This window comes from Scaptodrosophila lebanonensis, unplaced genomic scaffold (assembly GCF_003285725.1).
Source record: "Scaptodrosophila lebanonensis strain 11010-0011.00,11010-0021.00 unplaced genomic scaffold, SlebRS2 tig00000098-arrow-pilon, whole genome shotgun sequence".
Classification (NCBI taxonomy): Eukaryota; Metazoa; Arthropoda; class Insecta; order Diptera; family Drosophilidae; genus Scaptodrosophila; species Scaptodrosophila lebanonensis.
In genome coordinates, this window is record NW_022060568.1 from 112,443 (window position 1) to 133,642 (window position 21,200).

A 21,200-nucleotide genomic window follows, 5' to 3' on the forward strand; every position below is an offset into this window, starting at 1 on the left:
TTTAGATATGGAAAGCGAATTGTTGATTGAGAATGTTGTAGTCATATCTGATGGATTTGCATCAATCGAACAATCAATTGACAAAATGAATGCACGAATAAATCAGTTTGTATGCTGTCTTCAAACATGAAAATTTCATTGTTTTTGCCATATTTATCCAATGTTCGAACCCACTCTCGCTTTTATGGCGGTGCAGCTCTTCAATTCGCCGCATTCGACTGTCATACAAATGCAAGGAGAGGGCAGTCAACTGCTATACTTGTTGCTGCTGTCATACACAATAGTGGTGCGTTTAACTGGCATATGCAAATAATGGCCTTGTTGAAGTGTGATACGCTCATTAGCTGTTATACACAAGTGTGTCTTATACGGTTAACGGTATAACGGGCAAATTTCGCCACTGGCATAAATGAACTGTCATAAAAGCGTAGACCCGACCATCTTACAGTTTGAGAGCCACAGCACAATACAGTTTCAATTGAACAGTTTTTAAGCTATGTATTTTGTTGTTGGTTGTTGGTTGGTTTGATGGTTGGTTGTTATTTGTATACATATATTGTATAATGTACATACATATATAAACACTCATATAGATACATACATACATATGTGAATTGCAGATGTAATAACTAAAAAAAATAAAATTGCTAACAACTAGCTAACGATTTGAAACATGCTTAGAGGCTTCTTCTTCTACATCTTCTTTTTACGGTTGATTTCGCGTGGCATCATAACTTGTTGCTTAATAATAGTAATTATATTTATATATTTATATTTAACCTGTAGACACTGCTCTTAACTACTATATAAAAGGTGTACATACACATAAATCGATCCATCTCCATGTACATCTGTGCTCTATATACTATATCTATGGTAGATTTCTGTTAATATGCAAACATATTTATATATATAATTACTTTTCTTATAATCTATCCAGACAAGGTTAACATAACCTCAATTCGAACATCGCCTAAAACTATTAGAATAGTTAACTGTTACATGATCGTAAAATAATACCCAATCTATTTAACGAGGGTGGAAAACAAAATATTCCCTCTATATGTATATATATATGAGTATATGTATATATATAGAGAGAGAGAGATTTATGTATAAATGGAAAAACAAATACAAACTAATCTTGCACTGCGTAGAATGAAGGATACGGTACGACGCACATTGGAGTTGTTCGTTGGACACTGGATTGGGGATGAAGGACTTGGTTGTGGTGGGGGATTGCATGTGTGGGGAGACTATCAATTTAGAAACGCTGCGGCATGACCTCGTTCTTGATGCCTCGCAGCGCATGCTTCTTTTTGCGATGCGTAGATAAATTGCACGACTGCTTGAAGGAGGCGGCGCACAGATCACAGTTGAAGCGCCGCTCCTTGCTGTGCACCACCCGATGCAATTCCATGCGCGACTTGTATTTAAACTTCAGCCCGCAGGTCTCGTAATCGCACACATACCACCGCTCACCATCGTCCGAGGAGACGGCACTGCTCGCACTTGCCGTCGTGCTGTTCGAGTCCTTGGGCGGCAGCTCCTGTGTCGTTAGCAGTGGGATGCCTGCGGCTGCCACAACAGCTGCTGTCATCGCTGTCGACGGTGGCACTGACATGCTGAGCGTTGGCAGCGCCACCGCTCCAGCTCCACTGTGCTGCTGCTGCTGTTGTTGTTGCTGTGTTTGTTGCATGACACTGGCGGTGCCCACTGTGTTGGTGCCCGCATTGACGACACTGGGCGTGGCTGAGAGCGTTACATGCGGCGACGTTGTGTTGACTGATGCATTAGCGGTTCCGGCTGCATTAACAAAGCTTGCCGTCGGCGGCGGTGGTTGCGGCACCACCTGTGGCAAATGATAGATGGTCGCATTGGCAGCTGCTGCTGCAGCCGCTGCTTGAATTTCCGCCGGCAACGTGAGCGTTGTGGGCTCCACTTTGATGTCAATGCTGCCGCTGCTGCGTGTGCTTTCATTGGCCGCGGCAGCCACTGCGGCGGCTGCCACCGCTTGCAGCTCGGCAGCATCCCGCTGTTGTTGTTGTTGTTGCTGTTGATGCAGGTGTTGCTGGTGTTGGTGCTGCTGCTGTTGTTGCTGCTGATGTTGTTGGTGTTGTTGCTGCTGCTGCTGCTGCTGCTGTTGTTGTTGTGCCTCATGCAGCTCAACAGCGGCGGCAACCTCGCGCTGCTCCTCCTCACTGTACTTCGTGGCACAATGGTACAAAGCCAGTGGCAATGTTACGGCCGTAACGCTGCCCGCAGTCTGTGGTGCCGACGCTCCTGGCGCGGCGCCTGTTGCCTCCACATCGGCCAAACAATAACTCGCTGCTCGATTGTGTTCCTGTAAGTGTGTGCGTATGTATATTTGTGAGTGTGTGTGTGTGCGTTTGATTTTGTATTGTTGTTTGTTGTGAGTGAATCGTAAATAAAACGTAAGCTATTTGGGCGCCAAAATAATTGCAGATGAATTCTTAATTGGTACCCACCTTGACAATGCCATGCAGAAAATTGTGTTCGTCCTGTATGTGCTTCCAGAACTGATCCTGCGTCTGTAGCTCCTCCTGGCATGTGTGGCAGACAATCCAGAAACTGTCGCCGGAGAGACAGAACTCACCAAGTTTTGTGTAGATTTTGTTGTTTTTACTGAGAATGCGCGGAAAACCCATTGCGTTCACGTACTTTGGCGACGCCTCGGGGCCGTGGGTTGCGCGTTATTTTTAGTCAATTGTAGCACAACAACAAAAAGTGACTTGTTTTTTATTTGCGCCGTTTTTGTTTATTTTGTTGCTTCTTTTTGCCTCGTTTTGGTTAGGCCAGTGTGTACACACGACTACCATCTGGACAAAAATATCCAATACGCCAAATGTCCATAAAAATGCCAAATACTAATTACTGAGCAACTAACCAACACTGAAAACAAACGGCACTAGTGCTGCCAAGTGGCGGCAGTACGTTAAATTCAACAACTGTTTCAAAACTCCCATTTTTTCCAGGGCTTATAAAATATGAGAGGTGTGCGGTTTTGCTTACCGGTAGAATTTGTGGAGGCAGTAGCCGAGCGTTCGTTTGTACTAGGCAGACAAGTATATGTGTACTAGCCTGGCGGTTTGTCTACACCTTAAAATATAGAATTCGTCGAAATTTCTCAGCTCTATTGTGCAATAATTATGTTAATCTATGGGACCAACTTAATAGGCCGTTTTAGTGAAATGAAGACAAATGAAACACAGTGCTGGTTAGTCATTTCTTTAAAGTTTATTTAAAAAATTCTTTTGGTATTTCGTTCGCATGTTTTAACACGTATTTGTTTTGTATTTTGTTGTTTTTGTTTAGAAAAAAAAATAATAATAACCTATTCATAAATACTTCGGCGGCCCTTGCTAAGAACTTACAAAAATAAAACGAAGGGGGAAAACAAACAAATCCATCCATTTCGTATTTTTAAACAGCCACAAGTCAAGTCCTTATGCTGAACTAAATTATTGTTTATGTTTTTTCTTTCTTCAATTAAATAAACGCCATCTATTGCTAGCTTTATAACAGAAACTGGTTTTCATATACAAATATATATAAATAACTAGAACTAAAAATATATATATATATATAGCTCTATTTTATATTCTCCTTAATTCTAATTTAAATAAAAAAAAAAAATGTTTGTAAGTTTTGCTTGTTCTTTGCCAAAAATCCATAAAACGGATATTACTCATTCACATATGTATATATATAGATACATATATATCAACTAATTGATATATGAATACATATCTGTAGACAAACGATCGTTTTCATATACATATACATAAATATATATAACTCAAACTTTTTATGTTTTTAACATATTTGTTTAGTGGTTGTTGTTGCTGTTGTTTTCCTATTAAGGGTTTGAAAATGACAATTATTCATATACAAATTAGTTAGGTTTGCCCTTCTGCTGTTGTTGCAGTTGTTTGTAGTTTTGCAGCCAAACAAACGAGCGCTTTTTTAAATTTATCCTTAAACTACCGAAATACATATATCTATGTATATATATGTTTATAAATATTTGTATACATTTATATATAGTATATAGGTATAGAGAAATGGAATTTTTACACTTTATTTAGGTGGCAAGAAATTAAATTTCTTGCTTTTAATTTTAAGAGTTATTGACTTTATCTTTTATATGAACTCCACTATTGCCGCATTTATGATCATTATTTTATTTTGTTTCTGCTTTTTAATTTAATTTTAAATATTGCTACAGACGAGTTTCATTTGTTTAAACTAATTATGCAGTCAGTTGAAACACCAGCGAACGAGTGCTACAGCTTTATCTTCCTCTTCTACACTAGTAGTAGTTATTGCTGTTGTTGCTGCTTTTTAGCTGCATTTGCAATTTTTGGAATTAATAATATTAACACTAAAAATTTGAACTTCACCCACCCCCTCTGCCCACTCTCTCAACCACTCGTACTATCTCTCTCTCTCTCTCTCATTCTGTCTCCTCCTTTTTTGCATGGTTCTTGCTGTTGTTGTTGTCATCATTAATCAGTTCTTTTGAGTTGTCATTCAACAATTTGTTGTTTCATAATGCGCAAACAAATGAAAATGAAATTAAAAGCGATTCATTACAACTACAGTTAATTACATTCACATATCAATAAATATCAGCTTTGTTGTTGTTGCCATCGACACACACACACGCACAATATATGTATGTACATAGGCTATTGGCATGTGATGCCTTAAAAAAAAATTCATTAATTAATCACCTACTTAAGGGCTAGACAAGGAGTTAGAAGACAAAAAAAAACATTCGTAAATACATAACTTTAGATCACTATCTATACATACATATGTATGTGTGCGGGTGCATACATGTGTGTGTGTGCGTGCTTTAAATCGATAACAAGCCGATAACTTTGCTCTGCAGTTGTAACTGTTAATGCGGCAATCTAGGTGTTGTTGTTGCTGCTGCTGCTGCTGCCGCTTCCCTCGCTGATGCTGCTCTCACTCAGAACGCATCGCCCGCATACCAGGGATGCACCCACGGTGCCGAGGGCGGCGGCGTTGGTGGATAAATGGTCGGCGAAGGCTGGCCATGTGCGTGATGAGCCGCCGCCGCCGCGGCTGCCGCATGATGATGCCCATGGGCGCTCATATGATGGTAGGGTGCGGTAAAGGCGGCGGCGGCAGCAGCAGCGGCTGCGGCCGCAGCAGCCGCACCACTGCCGTAATAGGAGGCGGCGGCTAAGGCGGCAGCTGCTGCCGTCGGTGAGGCAGCCGCTGAGGAGGAGTTGGTGGAGGAAGCGGGTGAGAGGCTGGCAATGCCAGCGGCACAAATGCTGTGTCTTCTGTGCATGATGGACTGCCGCTGCTGACGCATTCCTGGGGCAGCAGCGGCGGCAGCTGCGGCCGCAGCTCGTGTGGTGCTTGCGCCACTGCCGCTGGCGCTGCCGCTGCCAGTCGAAAAGTCGCGTCTCTGGCGCTGCTGGAATTGTTGCTGGTGTGGGTGGTGCTGGTTCTGGTGTTGTTGCTGGTGCTGCTGCTGCTCGGCGGCGGCTGCAGTGCTCCAGTCGAAGGCGTGTGGTGCCTGAGCAGCGGCGTGTGGTGCACTCAGTGGTGGACTGAGCATATTGGCCGCCGCCTTGCCATACAACGTGGCCAGATAGGCATGCTCCGCTTCGGCCATTTGCTGAGCTGCCGATTTGCTGCTCTTGGCGGCGGGTATGCTGCCACCACTGTTGCCACTGCTGCTGTGGTGGTCTGTATGCTGACGCTTTTGCGCATGCGTCTTCTGTTGGCGCTGCAGTTCATGCTGTTGCTGGGCAGGAGGGGACTGGTGGTGGTGCTGTTGCTGCTGGTGCTGCTGCTGGTAGTGTTGCTGGTGCTGGTGCTCGGCTGCGGTAAGCTGCTGCTGATGCTGATGCTGCTGGTGCTGGTGGGGGTGCACGGCATTTGCATTTAGGTTGTGGGAGTACAACATTTCATATGTGTTGCTGTTGTTGTTGTTGTGTGGTGCTTGTGGTGATTGTTGCTGCTGTTGTGGTTGCGAATGTTGTTGTAATTGTGTTTGGTAGTGTTGCTGCTGTTGTTGTTGTTGTTGTTGCTGCTGCTGCTGCTGCTGCTGATGACGATGATGTTGTTGGTGTTGTTGCTGCTGCTGCTGCTGATGTTGCTGCAGTGGTGCCGGTGGTGGCGCCAATGGCACATTGTTGTTGTCGTGTATTTGGCTGCTCGCTGATTGCTTGTATTGATGCTTGTTGTTGTTGTTGTTGTTGGTGGTGGTGGTGGCTTGTGTATCTGTTGATGTACCTGTTCCTGTTGTTGTTGGTGTGGTTGTATTCGATGATGTTGAATGTTGTGCTCCCCAGCTTAATTCCTAGCTCGTGCGCGTCCTTTTCGTTGGCGGCTGCTCCGGATGGCGTGTCATGAACGTCAGCTGCGTCATATATTTCATAATGTCGCGCACCTGCACCAGCGGCATATTCTCATTATAGGAGTTATCATTGTCCATGAGAACTTGCACCTGACGCCTATTTAAATGGAAATGGAAGAGAAATCACAGAGCATTAGAGATCGAACGAACGGAAAGGTTTGCTTAAAACGTATAATTAGAGAATTTATCATTCTGATACCACAATTTCGCCAACTTTTCAATTTCATTCCTGAAGTACAAGAAATACTAAACACTTTAGATGTCAGATGGATATATATGTACATAATATCTGGACTGTACATCATTCTTAAAACCTAAACCAACATTCCAAGAAACAACTAAACACCCTTATTTGTTGGATTATCTGAGAAGAACAAGTATAGCCCTACTAAAACTAATTTTAGTCATTTTCATGTCACATTCAACTTACTACTTATGCAGTATAGTGTAAGGACTCTATAAATGCTCAAAAGCACAACTGACTGTGCCGGAAACATATCAAGATGCTGTCTCTCTCCTGACCTCAGAAGAATCTAGATTTTCCTCTGAAGTTTCTATAATTAGATACATATATACAGTATTAGTTAGTAACTTACCGATTGGCCTTGTATAGTTCGACTCCTAACGCCTCGATCAGACGCTTGCAGTGATCGAGGGGGACTGAGGGAAAGAAGTTCTTTTGGAACTCGGTAAGCGTCATCAGCTGCTCAGAGTCGTTGTAGGCCTTCATATTTATGCAGGGAACCATATGTTTCTCCACACAGATCTTGCGCATCTTGTATGGCGGCATGTTGATGCTGGTCGTGGGAATTTCGGGTATGACGCAGAGGCGTTGGGCACCGTCACCTCCACTGTTGGCGGCTGCGTGCGCCGCATGCCGCTGCAGATGCATGGAGGCGCTATTGGAGCCACCCGAGCCGCCGCCGCCGCCGCTCCGTCCATTCTGTGCATGGTGCGCCGCGGCTGCGGCTGCTGCGAAGCGTTGTTGTTGCGCCACAGCCGCCGCCTGCTGCTGCTGTTGCGCCACCTGTTGCTGCTGCTGCTGCTGCAGGTACGCCGCCGAGGCTGCTTGCAACGACCTTCGGGATGAAGACAAATCAATTACTTCTGTGGGAGTTGTGGAGGGAGTGATTGTTGTGGTTGCTCCACCTGCTATGGAGCCTAGGGAAGAGTTATATTGATGGCTGTGCGATTGGCGTTGCTGTTGTTGTTGTTGCTGCTGCTGCTGTTGTTGTTGTTGCTGATGGTGGTAATAACCACCACCGCTGGACTGGTGCCCCACCTTATGGCGTGTGGAGTTAGTCGCCAACGAGAGCATGGCCAGGGGCAGTGAATTCGTTTTGGTCGAGCATATCACACTTTTTTGTCGGGCCATACCGGCAGCACCTGTAGAGCTACCGCCATTAACACCACCGGCACCACCACCGCCGCCGACACTGTTGCTATTGCCGAGTGGCGAAGCCGCCGTTGTCGAGGCGCTCGACGAGCTGCACGAACTAGACGGCGAGTGGAGGAAGTGTCCGGGCAATTGAGGCGTTATTGTCACGTTGGGATTAGAGGCCAGCGAGAGGGTGGTTACATTGCCGCCAATTGTTTGGTTTATCGCCGGCGACATGGGTGGCGACATGTAAGGCACAAATGTTTGCGAGGCATTCGTCTGGATGAATGTGGAGAGATCGGGATTGGCCAGCACCTTTTGTATGACAGCCCGCATTTCGTCAGTCATGTTAAATTTCTTTTCAAAATCTTCCAGCGCCTGCGTTGAATTGAGCGGTATAGTGGTGCCAGAGCTTGCACCACTGCGCTGCTTCTTTCCGCTGCTCGCTGTGATTGTTGTGGCGCCAATAGAGCAGCTAACACCACCACCACCAGCACCACCGTCTGGTATAAGAGGTGGTACATTTGGTTTCGTAAACGTGCCACCACCCCCACCACTTGTAGCGGAGGCGGACGTCGAGGAGTTGGATGCAGAGGCAGCGGCTTTATTGCTCTTACTCGCCTTGTTTGGATTATAGTCCAACATAGTTATTAGATCCGTGTCTAAAGGTAGCGATGGTATAGGCGGAAACGTGGGGGCATCACCCAATAGGGATGCATGCGACTTTTGAGCTGAGCTCGCAACGGCGCCACCGCCACCACTACCACCCCCACTAATAGCCTGAGCACCTTTTATCTGTTGCGTGAAGAGCAAACGCTGGGAGGGCGTCAGCTGATTCCACAGCGCCAGATTCGTGTAGTCGGCACGGGTGGAGGGCATATTGTAGCTGAAGGGACTGCCGAAAAGGGCATGCATATTGGCAGCTGCCGCTGCTGCTGCGGCGGCGGCTGCTGTAGCCGCTGCTGCGGACACGGACGTGTTGTTGTTGTTGGAGACTGAAGAACCATTATTATTGCTCTGGCGCAATTGTTGCGGACTGGGACTGGACGAACTGCCATGGTTTGTATGGGAGGCAGAGGAGGAGGAAGAGATGGAGGTCTGGGAGTTGTTGTGATGGTTGTTATTGCTGTTGCTGTTGTGGTGGTGGTGGTGGTGGGTATTGGAAGAGGGTGCATGATTTAATGTACTATTTTGGTGTCGTTGTTGCTGTTGTTGTTGTTGTGTTTGTTGTTGCACCAGTGATTGCTCGACATTAGACCTAGAAACATTATATACAATACATCATCAGTCGATGGCTTTAATTGCCGGGTGTTTTTCGGTTTTTCGTTTTATTTTCACTTTGTTGTAATTTCGTTTCTTTTCTTTCTCTAAATGAATACTTGCAAGCATCTTTTTCCGTGAAACACTTTTGCTGTTATTTTAAAAATTAGTCGAACTATTTTGACTTTTGGTTTAACTAATACATTTATGTTAGAGTTAAGAGTCTTTTCTTTATTTTTATTATTTTTTTGTTGTTGTTTTGTGTCGGTGTCAGTGGCGGCAATGCAGTCTCAATGCTGGTGCTGAGCCCGGCCTGTCAGTGTTGGTTAATGTCAAACTGGGCCAGTGCTGCCTTATTTGCACAATGCCTACTCTATGGACATTTATCGATAACCATCGGCTTTGGCAGCAACAGCACGAGACTGCACAACACCCGTTAGTTGCTCATATTTGAATTCAACGGGAATTTGCGCGCATGTACATGATATGTTTAATATGTGTGTGAAAGTGTTTGTGTGTGTGTAAGTGTCGTGTGTGTGTGTGATTGGTTTGGTTTGCTTTCGCATGTAATTAACAGCTTGTATGTATAGTAGTATGTATGTGTGTAGGTATGTATGTATAATATTGAAAGCTCTTTTGTAAGGATAAATCCTTGCAAGTGCTCTTTCTTCTATCTCTTCAATATATCATTTAGACATCGACATACTTCAACAATCTGTTTAGTTATCAACTTGTACACGCATTATATATAATGTATCTAGACCGCTCACTGTGTGTTTATGTATTTGTTTTTTTTTCTTTCTTATTGGTTTATTTTGTGGGGTTTTTGGATTTTGTGCTATGCTTTTTTGTATGTACATATGTATAGTATGCATGTATGTGTGTGGGGGGAGAGAATAGGCGGGTCAAAATTTTGCCAACAATTCGCTGCCGCTTTTATTTGAGATTGTTTTCTGTGGTGCGTTGTAAATGTCCCGAGTCTTATGTATATATGTTGTTTATCATATATTTGGAGTCGTCAATATTACACAGCCATCAATATAACTCTATGGGTATATATTATATGTATATAGGGGAAATATATTATAATTCTTTTGTAGGCGAATAATTCATGTTTTTCAAAGTATGTTGTAGTTCTTCTTTTTCTTCTTCTTCTTCGTTTATCTCACCAAATGAGAGTAAAGCAAACAACATTAAATTTAAGAAAAATATATATGTATATTTTTAATAAAAAAAAGCTACGGATAATAATTCAAGTAAAACGAACAAAAGGAGTTCTACAAAAAATTATATACTATATACGTATGCATCTTGTTTTAAGTTTCAAGAGCGAGCAAAAATCGAAAAGAAATTTATTGAAAAAGCGTATAGGTTCTGGGCATGCAAATATTGAAGCTTTTTATGAGCAAAATTTAACCACAAAATGTGTACAAGTGTGTGTATGTGTGTGTGTGTGTGTGTAGGTATGTGTGTAAATGGGTGTGATTAAGTGTTAGGCACCCAAGTAGCTTATGTCCAAAAGTTAATGATTTTTTCCAACACGCGTGCTGCTAAATTCTTGTTTTATTGCCTTTTCCGTCACCTGAATGGAACGAAAATAGTAATGGAGCTGGCAAAGTATTGATACCTGCTGAAGGTGTGCAGCCCCATTTAGTCGAGCACCTCTCCTATCACCGTTTCTTCTCTGTCCGTCTAAACAGTCTAATCTCTAGCATGTACATATACATATGATCAAAATATATGTGAGGGTTTTACGTAAAACAGTTATTCTTTCGGTGCAAACGTCAAGCGCTTTAAAGCCCTGTAATTGCTCAAATCATATGCCACAAGCTGTGATGGTAAAAGTGTTTGTTTAAAACTATCGAGAGCTATCCACTAGAGATCTGTACAAGACATTTCAGATGCAGCAGAATTGTCGGGCGAGGTCGATTCGTAATCTATGCCTACTGTATTGTAATGGTTTTTGCATGAGTTTCCTGTTGTATTCCCAGTTCCTTGTTTAAATATTTAATTTTTATTCATATGGAAATAATTTGCATACATATTTGTCGTATTTTACAATTAGGCTTCGAAAAGTAAATGGCCAAAATACCCTTTAACATAAAATTCGTATTAGTTTTAATTTAAATAACATCATTTCCATGACATTCTTGCAACATTCGAAAGATTTGCGTGCAAATTATTTGCCTACGGCCGGACGTAGCTTTTGAATACAGAAATATGGAAACAGACCATCACAATATAAAACTGGACTGGTATTATATTTAAACTTTTTCGTGTTGGAACTTGATATCCTCTTACTCTAAATTAAAACTATACGTCCTGGTTTGGAAGCCTTGGCTTACTCAAGGTATTCTTCGATTTGTCAGTGACATACGGTTTTAATAGTAGTGTGCGCCATGAATTTAATTTGTGTGTGTCTGTGTGCGGTGTGTGAGTGTGGGGGGTGTGTGTGTGTGTGTGTGTGTGTGTGTGTGTGAGAAGAAAAAGGAAAAAACAACATAAATGCGGTTGTGACACCCTTGAAAGTTAACTGATTTTTGTAAATTAATGATGATAAGCATTTTCCTGTTGGTTTTTGTCTTTCGTGTACTACAACAACAATAAGAAAAACATGGAAATTTTTGTGAGAAAAGAAATTATGAAAAATAATGTGGCATGAGTAGTTCGAATAGATAGCAAATTTATAGGTTAATTATTTTTCATAATTTTTGGAAAAATCGTTTTTGTTTTTTTTTTTTATTTTTTAAAACGTGGTAAGTAAACACAGTTCATAATTTCTTTCAAATTAAATAAAATGCGTGCACAAACGCCGATTCCTGGCAAATTTTTTTGGCATTTTGTTTTGTTTCGTTTGTTTTCATTACATTTATAAATAAATTCAAAATCAATTGGTGCATAGTAGAGTAGCATTTAAAAAAACTGTTGCTTTCACTAATGTGAGACCCTAGTGGCAAGAAATTCAACTTAATTTAGAGTGGAAAAGTAACACGTAGGTATGTATGCATGTTTAAACAATAACATTAATATTCATTTCAAAAAAAAAGAGTACGAATTACAACAAAATTTGAAAAACACAATTTCAGAACATTCTCGTTTTGCTTCTTTCTTCTTTTTTTGTTTTGTTTGTTGTTTTTTTTTTTTTTTTCAAAGTTATTAAAACGAAAATGTTTCGATGTAAATTTATCGCATTTAAAAGTAATAAAGCATTGCTCAAAGTATATGTATATATAAAAAATATATATATGTATATTGCAGAATACTTGTAAATATGTAGTATTTTGGCGTTGTTTCTGCGCCCACTTATCGATTGCGATGGCAATCGGCCATGGCAGAGAGACAACGCTAAACGACGATATTGTTTACACTTACATGTGACTGGCATTTTGTCCAGTTGCCGACCGCACCAGCGGGGGTGGGGCATTGCCCTGTCCACTGTGGTTGTTGACCGAGGGCATGGAGATCGCAGGATTGTTATAGGAATACGGTTGGCGGTTGCTCGCACCTAGCATGTTGAGGTTGTCCATGTGGGCACGATACTGGACCCGACTGTTTGCATGCGTTTGTTGTGCTTGTTGCTGTTGTTGGTGAAATGGGGTGGGTGTAGGGAGGAAAATAAACAAAACAAACGATCTTCGGTTAGTGGGATATTACACACACACATGTATATGGGTATATGTATGTATATACAGATGTACATATGTAGTAGGTATAAGTTAAATTGAAAAGTGGTTTAGAAAACTCATCAAGCAACAGGTTGTTGTTGTTGCTTCACACACACACACAGCCTCACACACATTCGCACGCTCCCAGTGACGGCGACTAAAACAGACACTAAATAAAGCAAAAACAAAACAACTACATAGAGCACCATGTATGTATTGTATGTATGTATGTATGGTTGTATATCTATGCATGACCTAGTTTCTGAGCTGCTCTGACTCTTGCCAAACAGTGCAAAAAAGAAGCAAGAAAAAAACTGCTAGAAATACACAACACACATGCATGCAAACTTGTATACATGTATGTGTGTATGCATTATCTACAGATGCTGCAAAAAATACAGTGCATCTCAGCTCTCTTTCACCTGCTGATGCCAAGCGTCTAGCAACATGCACACTTTTTATGCCTGCCACTGTAATCAGCTTTCGAATGCAAAATGTGTACACACTCTCTCACACACATACACATGTATGTATGTACATATGTATATATGGCCATGCAGTTGGCCACCCACTACTGAGTGCAGTGTTGTCATTTGTGCAGAAAGACAAAAAAGAAAAAAAGAAATATGATAACAAAAACAGCAAGCATAAAAGCCAATCATTAATGAAATTTACACACAGTGAGTGGAAAAAAAACTTTAAACGTGCGCATTTAACACACATACATGCATGTATGTATGTACACACATACATATGTATGTATAGTATATAAAGTTTTTACAAGCAAGCGAAGAAATCAAAATTGCCACTATTTATGGCTGCAGTCATTTCTAGCCGACAGACTGCCACCCCAGTAGGACTTTGTTAAAACTTGTCTCCCCATTCTCGCCAGCTTGTAAGGCTATAAGTCAGTATGTCGCGACACTATCTGTACTTCTGACATAGTTTTGAGATTGCAAATTTAAAGAATGATGCTTTAACAAATGGGTTGCCTTGCATTGAATCGAATTTAACGCACATACATATATCAGTAAGCTCAGATACTTATGTATATTATTTAAAGAAAAGAAAATTCCGTCTGTACCCAAAAAGGTCAAACCAGTTAGATACGAATGTAACACCTAAAAAGAGGTGTGGCAGGCCCCACAAAGTATACATATATGTTCTTTATTAGTATGACGAGTTGAGTCGTTATAGCCATTTCCAACACCAAGCTGGATATTCATGTTCTTCTAACACTCCCTTAAGCAGGACAAGTTTGTGGTGTTTTTTCTTCTTCTCCCCTATTACTACCAGACTATACGTGTGTTTACGTAGCTCTCGTAATTTTTGGAATTCATTCGTTCAAATAGATCAATTATGGAGCAAGTTGAATGGACGCGAAAATTAAGGCATCTCTGCAACTTTCAGCCCCGACACTTGCATTCGAAGATCAGGAAGATCTGGCTAAGCATTGCAGTGTAGAAAGTTTCTAAAAGAAACTGTTTATGATTTTAATGGCCGGGTAGCCCGTTCAAACTATATATCAGTGCGAAAAAAGACTTTTTAGAATCAACTTCTGCAGGGAATACGTTCAATAGGCCCCAGAATTATGGAACTCAGTAATATTTGCATTTAGGTCATTAATCCTACGTGTGTCTCAAGCCAAATTCTGTTTTTAAAGCTCCCATAATTTTTGAAATTTGATACCCCAAATAGGTAAATTGTGGACAAAGCCAAATAGCCATAGACCGCTTACGTGTGTATTTATTAAATAGGAAAAATATCGAATAAAGCACTACAATTATAGGACCTGGGCAGCCAACAGAAGTGTGAACAGTTATTGTTTCAAGTTTGGGAGCTTATAATGATCTGCAGTACATAAATATTGCCATTACTATACACACATAAGTTACATTTTCCTGATCAGAAAGTGTGTGTTTGCATTTTCCAAACCTTCAAAATTTGTCAACACATACGTAATTACAACCCACACATTCGTACATACCAATACATACATACCCAATACATATGTATACATATTCTCGCTAAAGGGAATGAGTAACGAGGGAGAGCGCGTCAATATTGTGTTGATAAATGCATTTGACAAATCCTATTAAAATATCCAATCGTTTTTAATGAAAAATGGAAAACGGACACGTTGTAATAGTAACGAGTTAAGCGTTTTTATTGCATTACACCATTTTACGCTTCACACACATGCACGCATGTACACATACGCAAGACTGAAGCTGCGGTCAGACGTGCCAATTATTTGCCATCGGCCACACTAATTATAAGTGGCGGCGAGTTCTGGCCTAAAAGCATTTGCCACAAACAAGCTGCGAGTATTGAATTGAATTTTAGTTGAATAAATGCAACAATGGGAAGTTGCGGGGCTACCAGGGCTACCACAAGACAGCCGCAATAATCGAAAAAATAATTCCACACTCGCTCGCATTAGATCATGTTTTCGAAAAGATAGCTTAATAACTACTTATAGTACTTGGCCGACCCTTGAAGTAAAATGTGCCATTATTTAAAACATTTCAAAAAAGGAATACGATTACATGTAATTATTATCGAATGCATCATCGGCCAACTAGGACGCATAAATAAATGGTGATCAAAGATCAGCTATATAGTACATGCATATCGGCTGTGTTGTGCAAAGTACAGTTACAGCAAATTAATGGGCTAGCGAAATGAATGAAATTACAGCTCATTTGTGTGTTTACGTCGCGACTTTCTTTCATAAATAGAGATATGTATGCATGCGAATTATGTGAAAAACTTGTGTTTCTGGAATATTTGTGATTATATCGCCACAGTTGCATTTTTGTAATCCTTGGCCCCTGACCTATCCAAACATAAATGCAGACAGATGTGTGGAGAGCAATTAAATAACGGCTAATTTATGGATTAAGTGTGAGCTGCAGTGTTTAAAAATGGCGTATTTTTAAATGGTTTTTACATGCCATTCGACTTAATAAGAGTATTTATCTTTCAGAGATTTCTATATAAAAAGTTTTATTTGTGTGAATAAACAATCAACGCGTCTGATCGTAGTTTTCTAAAAGATCAATAAACCCATAGCACACCCATTGAGCAAAAATCAAATATTCTGCACACATACATACATGCATGTCACCCTTATATAGAAAACTAAATTGTCAAACTTTCTCTGTGCAACGTTTAAGTTGAATAACCAATTCAGCTGATCGAACCCGTCCTGCTCGTAACGATCAATTAAAGTTAATTGGTCTATCATTTTAACTTCGGTGATAATAATGTTATGAATTAAAAAAACAAAAACCTCTTATCAAAAATGATATTTCTAGACACTCACATAGAACATGTGTATATCTTTTAGTAGTTATATTCGAAATCTAGAATTAATTAGTTTGTTGTTTAGTTTGTGATTTGAAAGCTGATTTCCCTTGACAGGCACTTAAGAATTTCAGCTTGGAATATTTTCATAATTCCAATTATAAACATATTCCAGTATTCGAGCACACCAAGCTAGGCGATTCAATTCATTAGTTCTTGTCTACAAATATTTGCCACTAAGACCAATAAAAAGCATTTAATTAAAAATATATGAAATAGATATTATATTATTATTTAGAGAATAATGCCTTTTATAACTAACAGAAATCTAATTTTTCAAGAAAATAATAAGCGAAATTCTCATTACAAAAAAATGTACACAAATCAGTCATTCAGCAGGCAAAGATAGACAAAGAGAGAGAGAGAGAGAGAGCGCGAGAGAGAGTGGGGAGAGCGTTGGGAGAGAGAGGTGTGATTTACTCACCAACATTTGTGCATGCAGCTGTGGCAAATTATTCTGCGCAGACATCCAACCACTGGTGGCCAAGGCCTGAACGGTGGCCTGGGCGGCCAACATGCGACTATTGCCGGGCCCACCTTGCAACATAGCGGCTGTTGCGGCGTTCTGTGAGCTGAAGGCGGCCACAGCCGCTGCTGCCGCTGCCTGTGAGGAGAATGGGGTGGCGGCTCCATTTGCGCTTGCTGCCGCGGCAGCTACCGCCGCTGCTCGCTGCTTCATCAGATGCTGCTGCTGTGCTACGGCAGTGCTCACGGCGGCTGAGTGTTGTTGTTGAGCATTTTTTACGCCGCCGGCTCCGCCCCCACCACCACCGCCGCTACTAGAGACACCACCAGCAACCTTGGGTGGCGGTGCTGAGGGCTGGCGAGTCCAATTGACCGAGTTATTGACATTGGTGCGATTACCAATTAGGAGATTGGAGTCAACGACCTTGCTGGGCCAGTAGTCCTCGAATTCGGTACCATTGGGGAAGTAACTCTTGATATCTGTTAGCGAGATGACTGCCACACTTTCGCTGGAAAAGAGCTCGTTGCGTATGCCTTGGACTTTGCAACAAAATTTCAGATAGGCGAGATCCCAGCCATTGAGAGCCTCAGCCTTGGTCTTGAGATTGTCAGTCTCGCCCTCGAAATAGAACAGCGGCACTACCTGTTGATTGTTGCGCACCGTATAGGGCACCACAGACTCCTTGTTGATGCGTATAAAGCCACATTTCTCTGGCGGCGTCTTGCTACCGGACACCAGTTTTCGATAACAGATCTCCAGGAACTGATGGAACTTGGCCGCATCACTTAATCGCACCACCAGATCCTTTTGTGTGAATATATCGCGTCCGAACTCTCCATCACAGTGCTTATGATTGATCTCGATAAAGAGGCGGGCCTCGGCATCGGTGATATAGTAGCTGCGGACGCAAGTACAGCTGCTATAGATGTCCGGATGCAGGTAGTTTAGGTATTTGCACAACAGCTTCAGTTCGATCATGCGCACTGAGCAATATTTCTCTGATTGCCTATATATATAGGGTATTGAGACCTTGCCGAACTGCCACCAGCCAAAGTGACCCTTGATTGACTCCTCGTCGCAGGGCCCCGTATTGGTGACAGACGTTTTGGGTATTGTGATGGATTTCTCGTTGCCCTCGCTGGATATAATAGCACCATTGGCGCGTCCATTGGATGCCAGTGCGGGCACAACTTGCAATGTGCCATTTGGCATCTTTTGATGACGCGACAAATAACTCATTATGTTAGTCTGTCCATTGCCATTGGTCATGGGCGGTTGCATGGCACCGGCTCCACCGCCATTGGCATGCTGCATGGCGGCCTGACGACTCGCCTGTTGGGCGGCCTGTTGCTTCTGCATCTCCTTCATTTTTGCCGCCATTTCACGTATTTCGGCGTCATCCTGACGCTCCTGCTTAACGGGAGTAATGATACTCCCGATACTTGTGCCATGGATCGGCAGCTTCTGACCATTGCCATCCACAACGCTTGTGATCTGTACATCCTCAGTGGCGGAGGCGGACATGGTGGTGACTTGTTTGTTGTGTGGCGGGGCTGTTGCTACTTCTTTCACAGTGCACACTGCTGCTGATGTTGTTGTTGCCTCCTTGCCATCCACAAACACACAAGCACACGCTCACGCTCCAACACACACGAACACCGGTGTTTTTGCTTCTTCTTCTTCTTTGTTGTTTTTTTAATCTTCTGCCAATGATGCAGTTGGTGTTACTGCCGTGGCGCAGCTGTGAAGCTATTGTTGTTGTTGCTGCTTTTGCAGTTTGATTTTGTGTTTCTAATACATTTTGAGTGAATGTGCTAAGGAATAACATGAATTAAACAAAACAGCAACGCACAGAGCACATGCACACACACGCAGGAAGCCAAACAGCAATCGCAAAAAAATTTGGACGCATGTGTTATCGGCTGCAACTCTTTTCTCTCCCCCGCATTTAATACTATGTGGCAACACTGGCCAGCCAACGGGCAAGCCGTGATAGACGCGCTCGCTTCCACCCACGGACACACACACACACTTCACTTAACAAAACCAATGCGTTTGTGTTGTTGTTGCTGCCGCTTTTGGGATTTATTGTATATCGTGCTATTTCTTTCGCGCGCACTTCTTGTTGTTGTTTGTTTTGTTGTTGTTGTCCGCTGTTATTGTTGTTATAGTTGTTGTATATTTTTGTAGCAACTGCGGCAACCGTACAATGTTTTTTATTTGTGCCTTTTGCTTTCGGTATGTTGCGAATTTCTTTTCATGCTCTTAATAACATAATAAAACTACGTATATTATACGCTTATACACTATTTGTTTACACTTACAACAATTGAATATTATCATGGCATTTAATCTTGATACGATTCCAAGATTATTTGTTGTATTTGTTTCGGCTCTGCTAAGGCGCCTGTTATTTTATTTTAGATTATTTATTTATATTTTACACAAACCGCCGACGCGACGACGCTAAAAAAAACGCTCCGTTGTCCGCGCTGCTTTTGGTCTCCGACTATACGACGACGTCCTCCCGTCTTCGCAATACACAAACGAGTGTGATCGTTGTTACGAAAATTATTTCAACGAAGTCAACTGAAAAATGTGTGCGGCACACATACATACACATACAGAGCGCGCGCAGCGTTGACGCCAGCAGCGCAGCAGCTCGGTATATATGGATGTATAAACATACATATCTGTGAATAATACATACACACAAGCCCCGCATGCACATACATACGTGCATATATATATATATATATATATACATATATATAAATGTATACATATATATACATATATGTATGTATATATGAGAAAAGAAAAACAAAATATTCGTAGTCAGTCAAACAGACACTGCAGCGACTACAACAACAACAGTAGTAGCGGTGGCAGAGACGCGACGTCAACGTTCGGTGTCAGCCCAGCGTGCTGTGCTGCCATCCCCCTGTCTTTCCCAACGTCCTTCTGGTCTATCACACCCATCTTTACGAACATGCAACCGAACTTTGCCGAATTGTCGATTTCTGTTGCTCGTGTTGTTGTTGCTTTGTTCGTTGCTCTTGTTGCTGTTGTTTTGCGCCCACCACCTCCGCCCGCTCCTAACACCTTGCAACCCCATTGTGCACTTCTATCGACTAGCTAGCTAGCTAGGCAGACAGCGACAGTGGGGCAACAATTCTGATTTATAGCTAAGAATATATTATTGATAAATTACGGCATGTAGCTACATGCATACATACATATGTTCCCTAATGTCTAATGATTTTCATTTGACTTCGTTTAACCATAAATTTGAATTTTTTTTATTTGTTGTTACTTGAATATTTTTAAAATTGTTTCAACCAATGTCTTAAAAAAAAAAAATACATAATTTGTATCCGCATGTAGAATATGTTTTATGTAAAAGCCGGGACCAATATTAAAAATTAACATTTTAAACAAAAATTATTCCACAGTATAAATAGTTATTACAATAAGTATTAACCAATTTTCTCTTATTATTTTCGACAAATCCATAAGAAGTACAGGGTGCGCCATCTTTTATGTCGGTGTGTAGATATTGAATGGCTTTGTCATTAGTGAACCGATTGACTTGAGTAGACCAGTGTTGAAAACCTCAGTTCAAGAAATTGTACAGAACCAAATTAAATAAAATATCTCATACTTGAAAATCGGTTGTTTATTTTCAGATATTCAGTGTTTACATACCGACATAAAAGATGGCTCACCCTGTATAAAGTTTTCCTTTTTTAAATGTACATTTGCTAAAACAAATGTGTGGCTTCCATTTTTTTATTTCATTTGATCATTATAGTCAAAGGGGTAGTGTCTACAGAAGTAGAAGCTACTTTTGGCCCGACTGTACTTCGGTAGGCGAGAGAATAAATCCCTACCTGAATTCAGGTAGTGAAGTACTTTTAAACACAACTCTCTTTTATAAATAACAAATTATTACCGGATTCTACTCCCGTAATGACTACAACCATTGGCCCACTGTGCAAACGAAGCTTAAGCTATGTACACACACACATAAGCGCGTATGTATTTGTGGCTAGAGCTGCCGATGATGATGAAGAGAAGATGGCAGAGACGCTAACGACGATGAAAATGCCGGACGCTATTCGTTGTTGTTATTATTATTGTTGTTGTGGTTTGTTGCAGCAGCGCGGGTCAAAATGAGCCCGTATATGTATGTATGTATGTGGCTGTGTGTGCGCGTGTGTGTGTGTGCGGGCAGTGACGCTGCAAAGCCAGAGCGGGGGCGTCTCTCTATTTTTGGCAGTGGCTCATATTAACAGCCACACCTCCACCTCCACCTAAACATACATCCCAGCCGCTCACAGAATTCCATCATTGGCATTTTCAGTCGCGGCTTCTTCCTCTTCTACTACCAAAGCACTCGTGTAATGTGCGTTGTGGTACGGTGCTGGGTATCAACAGGGGGAAAATGTAGCTGCCAGCTCTCTCTAGTATAAATACATACATATATACGTATACATACATATGTATATATTTGTGTGTGTGTTTGTAAAAAAGAAGTTTCGTTTTTCGCGCTGTGTGCTCAAAGAAAGGCCCCGTTTCAGGCGGCAGACAGAAGCAGCAGCTGCCTCTGCCGTCGCCATATCAGACAACATAAAT

At 41.7% G+C, this 21,200-nt stretch overlaps 2 protein-coding genes across 2 annotated transcripts; both read right to left on the reverse strand.

Annotated features, from left to right (window-relative positions):
- Positions 1 to 472: 472 nt before the first annotated feature.
- On the reverse strand, positions 473 to 2,761 carry LOC115627886 (AT-rich binding protein). Its single transcript, XM_030523772.1, has 2 exons — positions 2,490 to 2,761; positions 473 to 2,344 (listed from the first exon to the last, which is right to left on the reverse strand). Exons 1-2 carry the CDS (start codon positions 2,667 to 2,669, stop codon positions 1,265 to 1,267), a joined length of 1,260 nt encoding a protein of 419 aa, XP_030379632.1. The 5' UTR covers positions 2,670 to 2,761; the 3' UTR covers positions 473 to 1,264.
- A 1,833-nt stretch (positions 2,762 to 4,594) lies between these two features.
- On the reverse strand, positions 4,595 to 19,095 carry LOC115627738 (polyhomeotic-proximal chromatin protein). The gene is given in 5 exon segments (XM_030523508.1): positions 4,595 to 5,406; positions 5,473 to 6,521; positions 7,021 to 9,060; positions 12,435 to 12,640; positions 16,521 to 19,095. Coding segments are annotated over 5 exon segments (5,268 nt in total). The 5' UTR covers positions 18,087 to 19,095; the 3' UTR covers positions 4,595 to 4,999.
- Between the last annotated feature and the right edge of the window lie 2,105 nt (positions 19,096 to 21,200).

Excerpts from the sequence above, each read along its gene's own strand:
- LOC115627886 (XM_030523772.1), bottom strand. The coding sequence starts at position 2,669 with ATGGGTTTTCCGCGCATTCTCAGTAAAAACAACAAAATCTACACAAAA. Across the intron at positions 2,345-2,489 it reads TTCTGCATGGCATTGTCAAG|GAACACAATCGAGCAGCGAG; the intron begins GTGGGTACCAAT and ends ACACACTTACAG.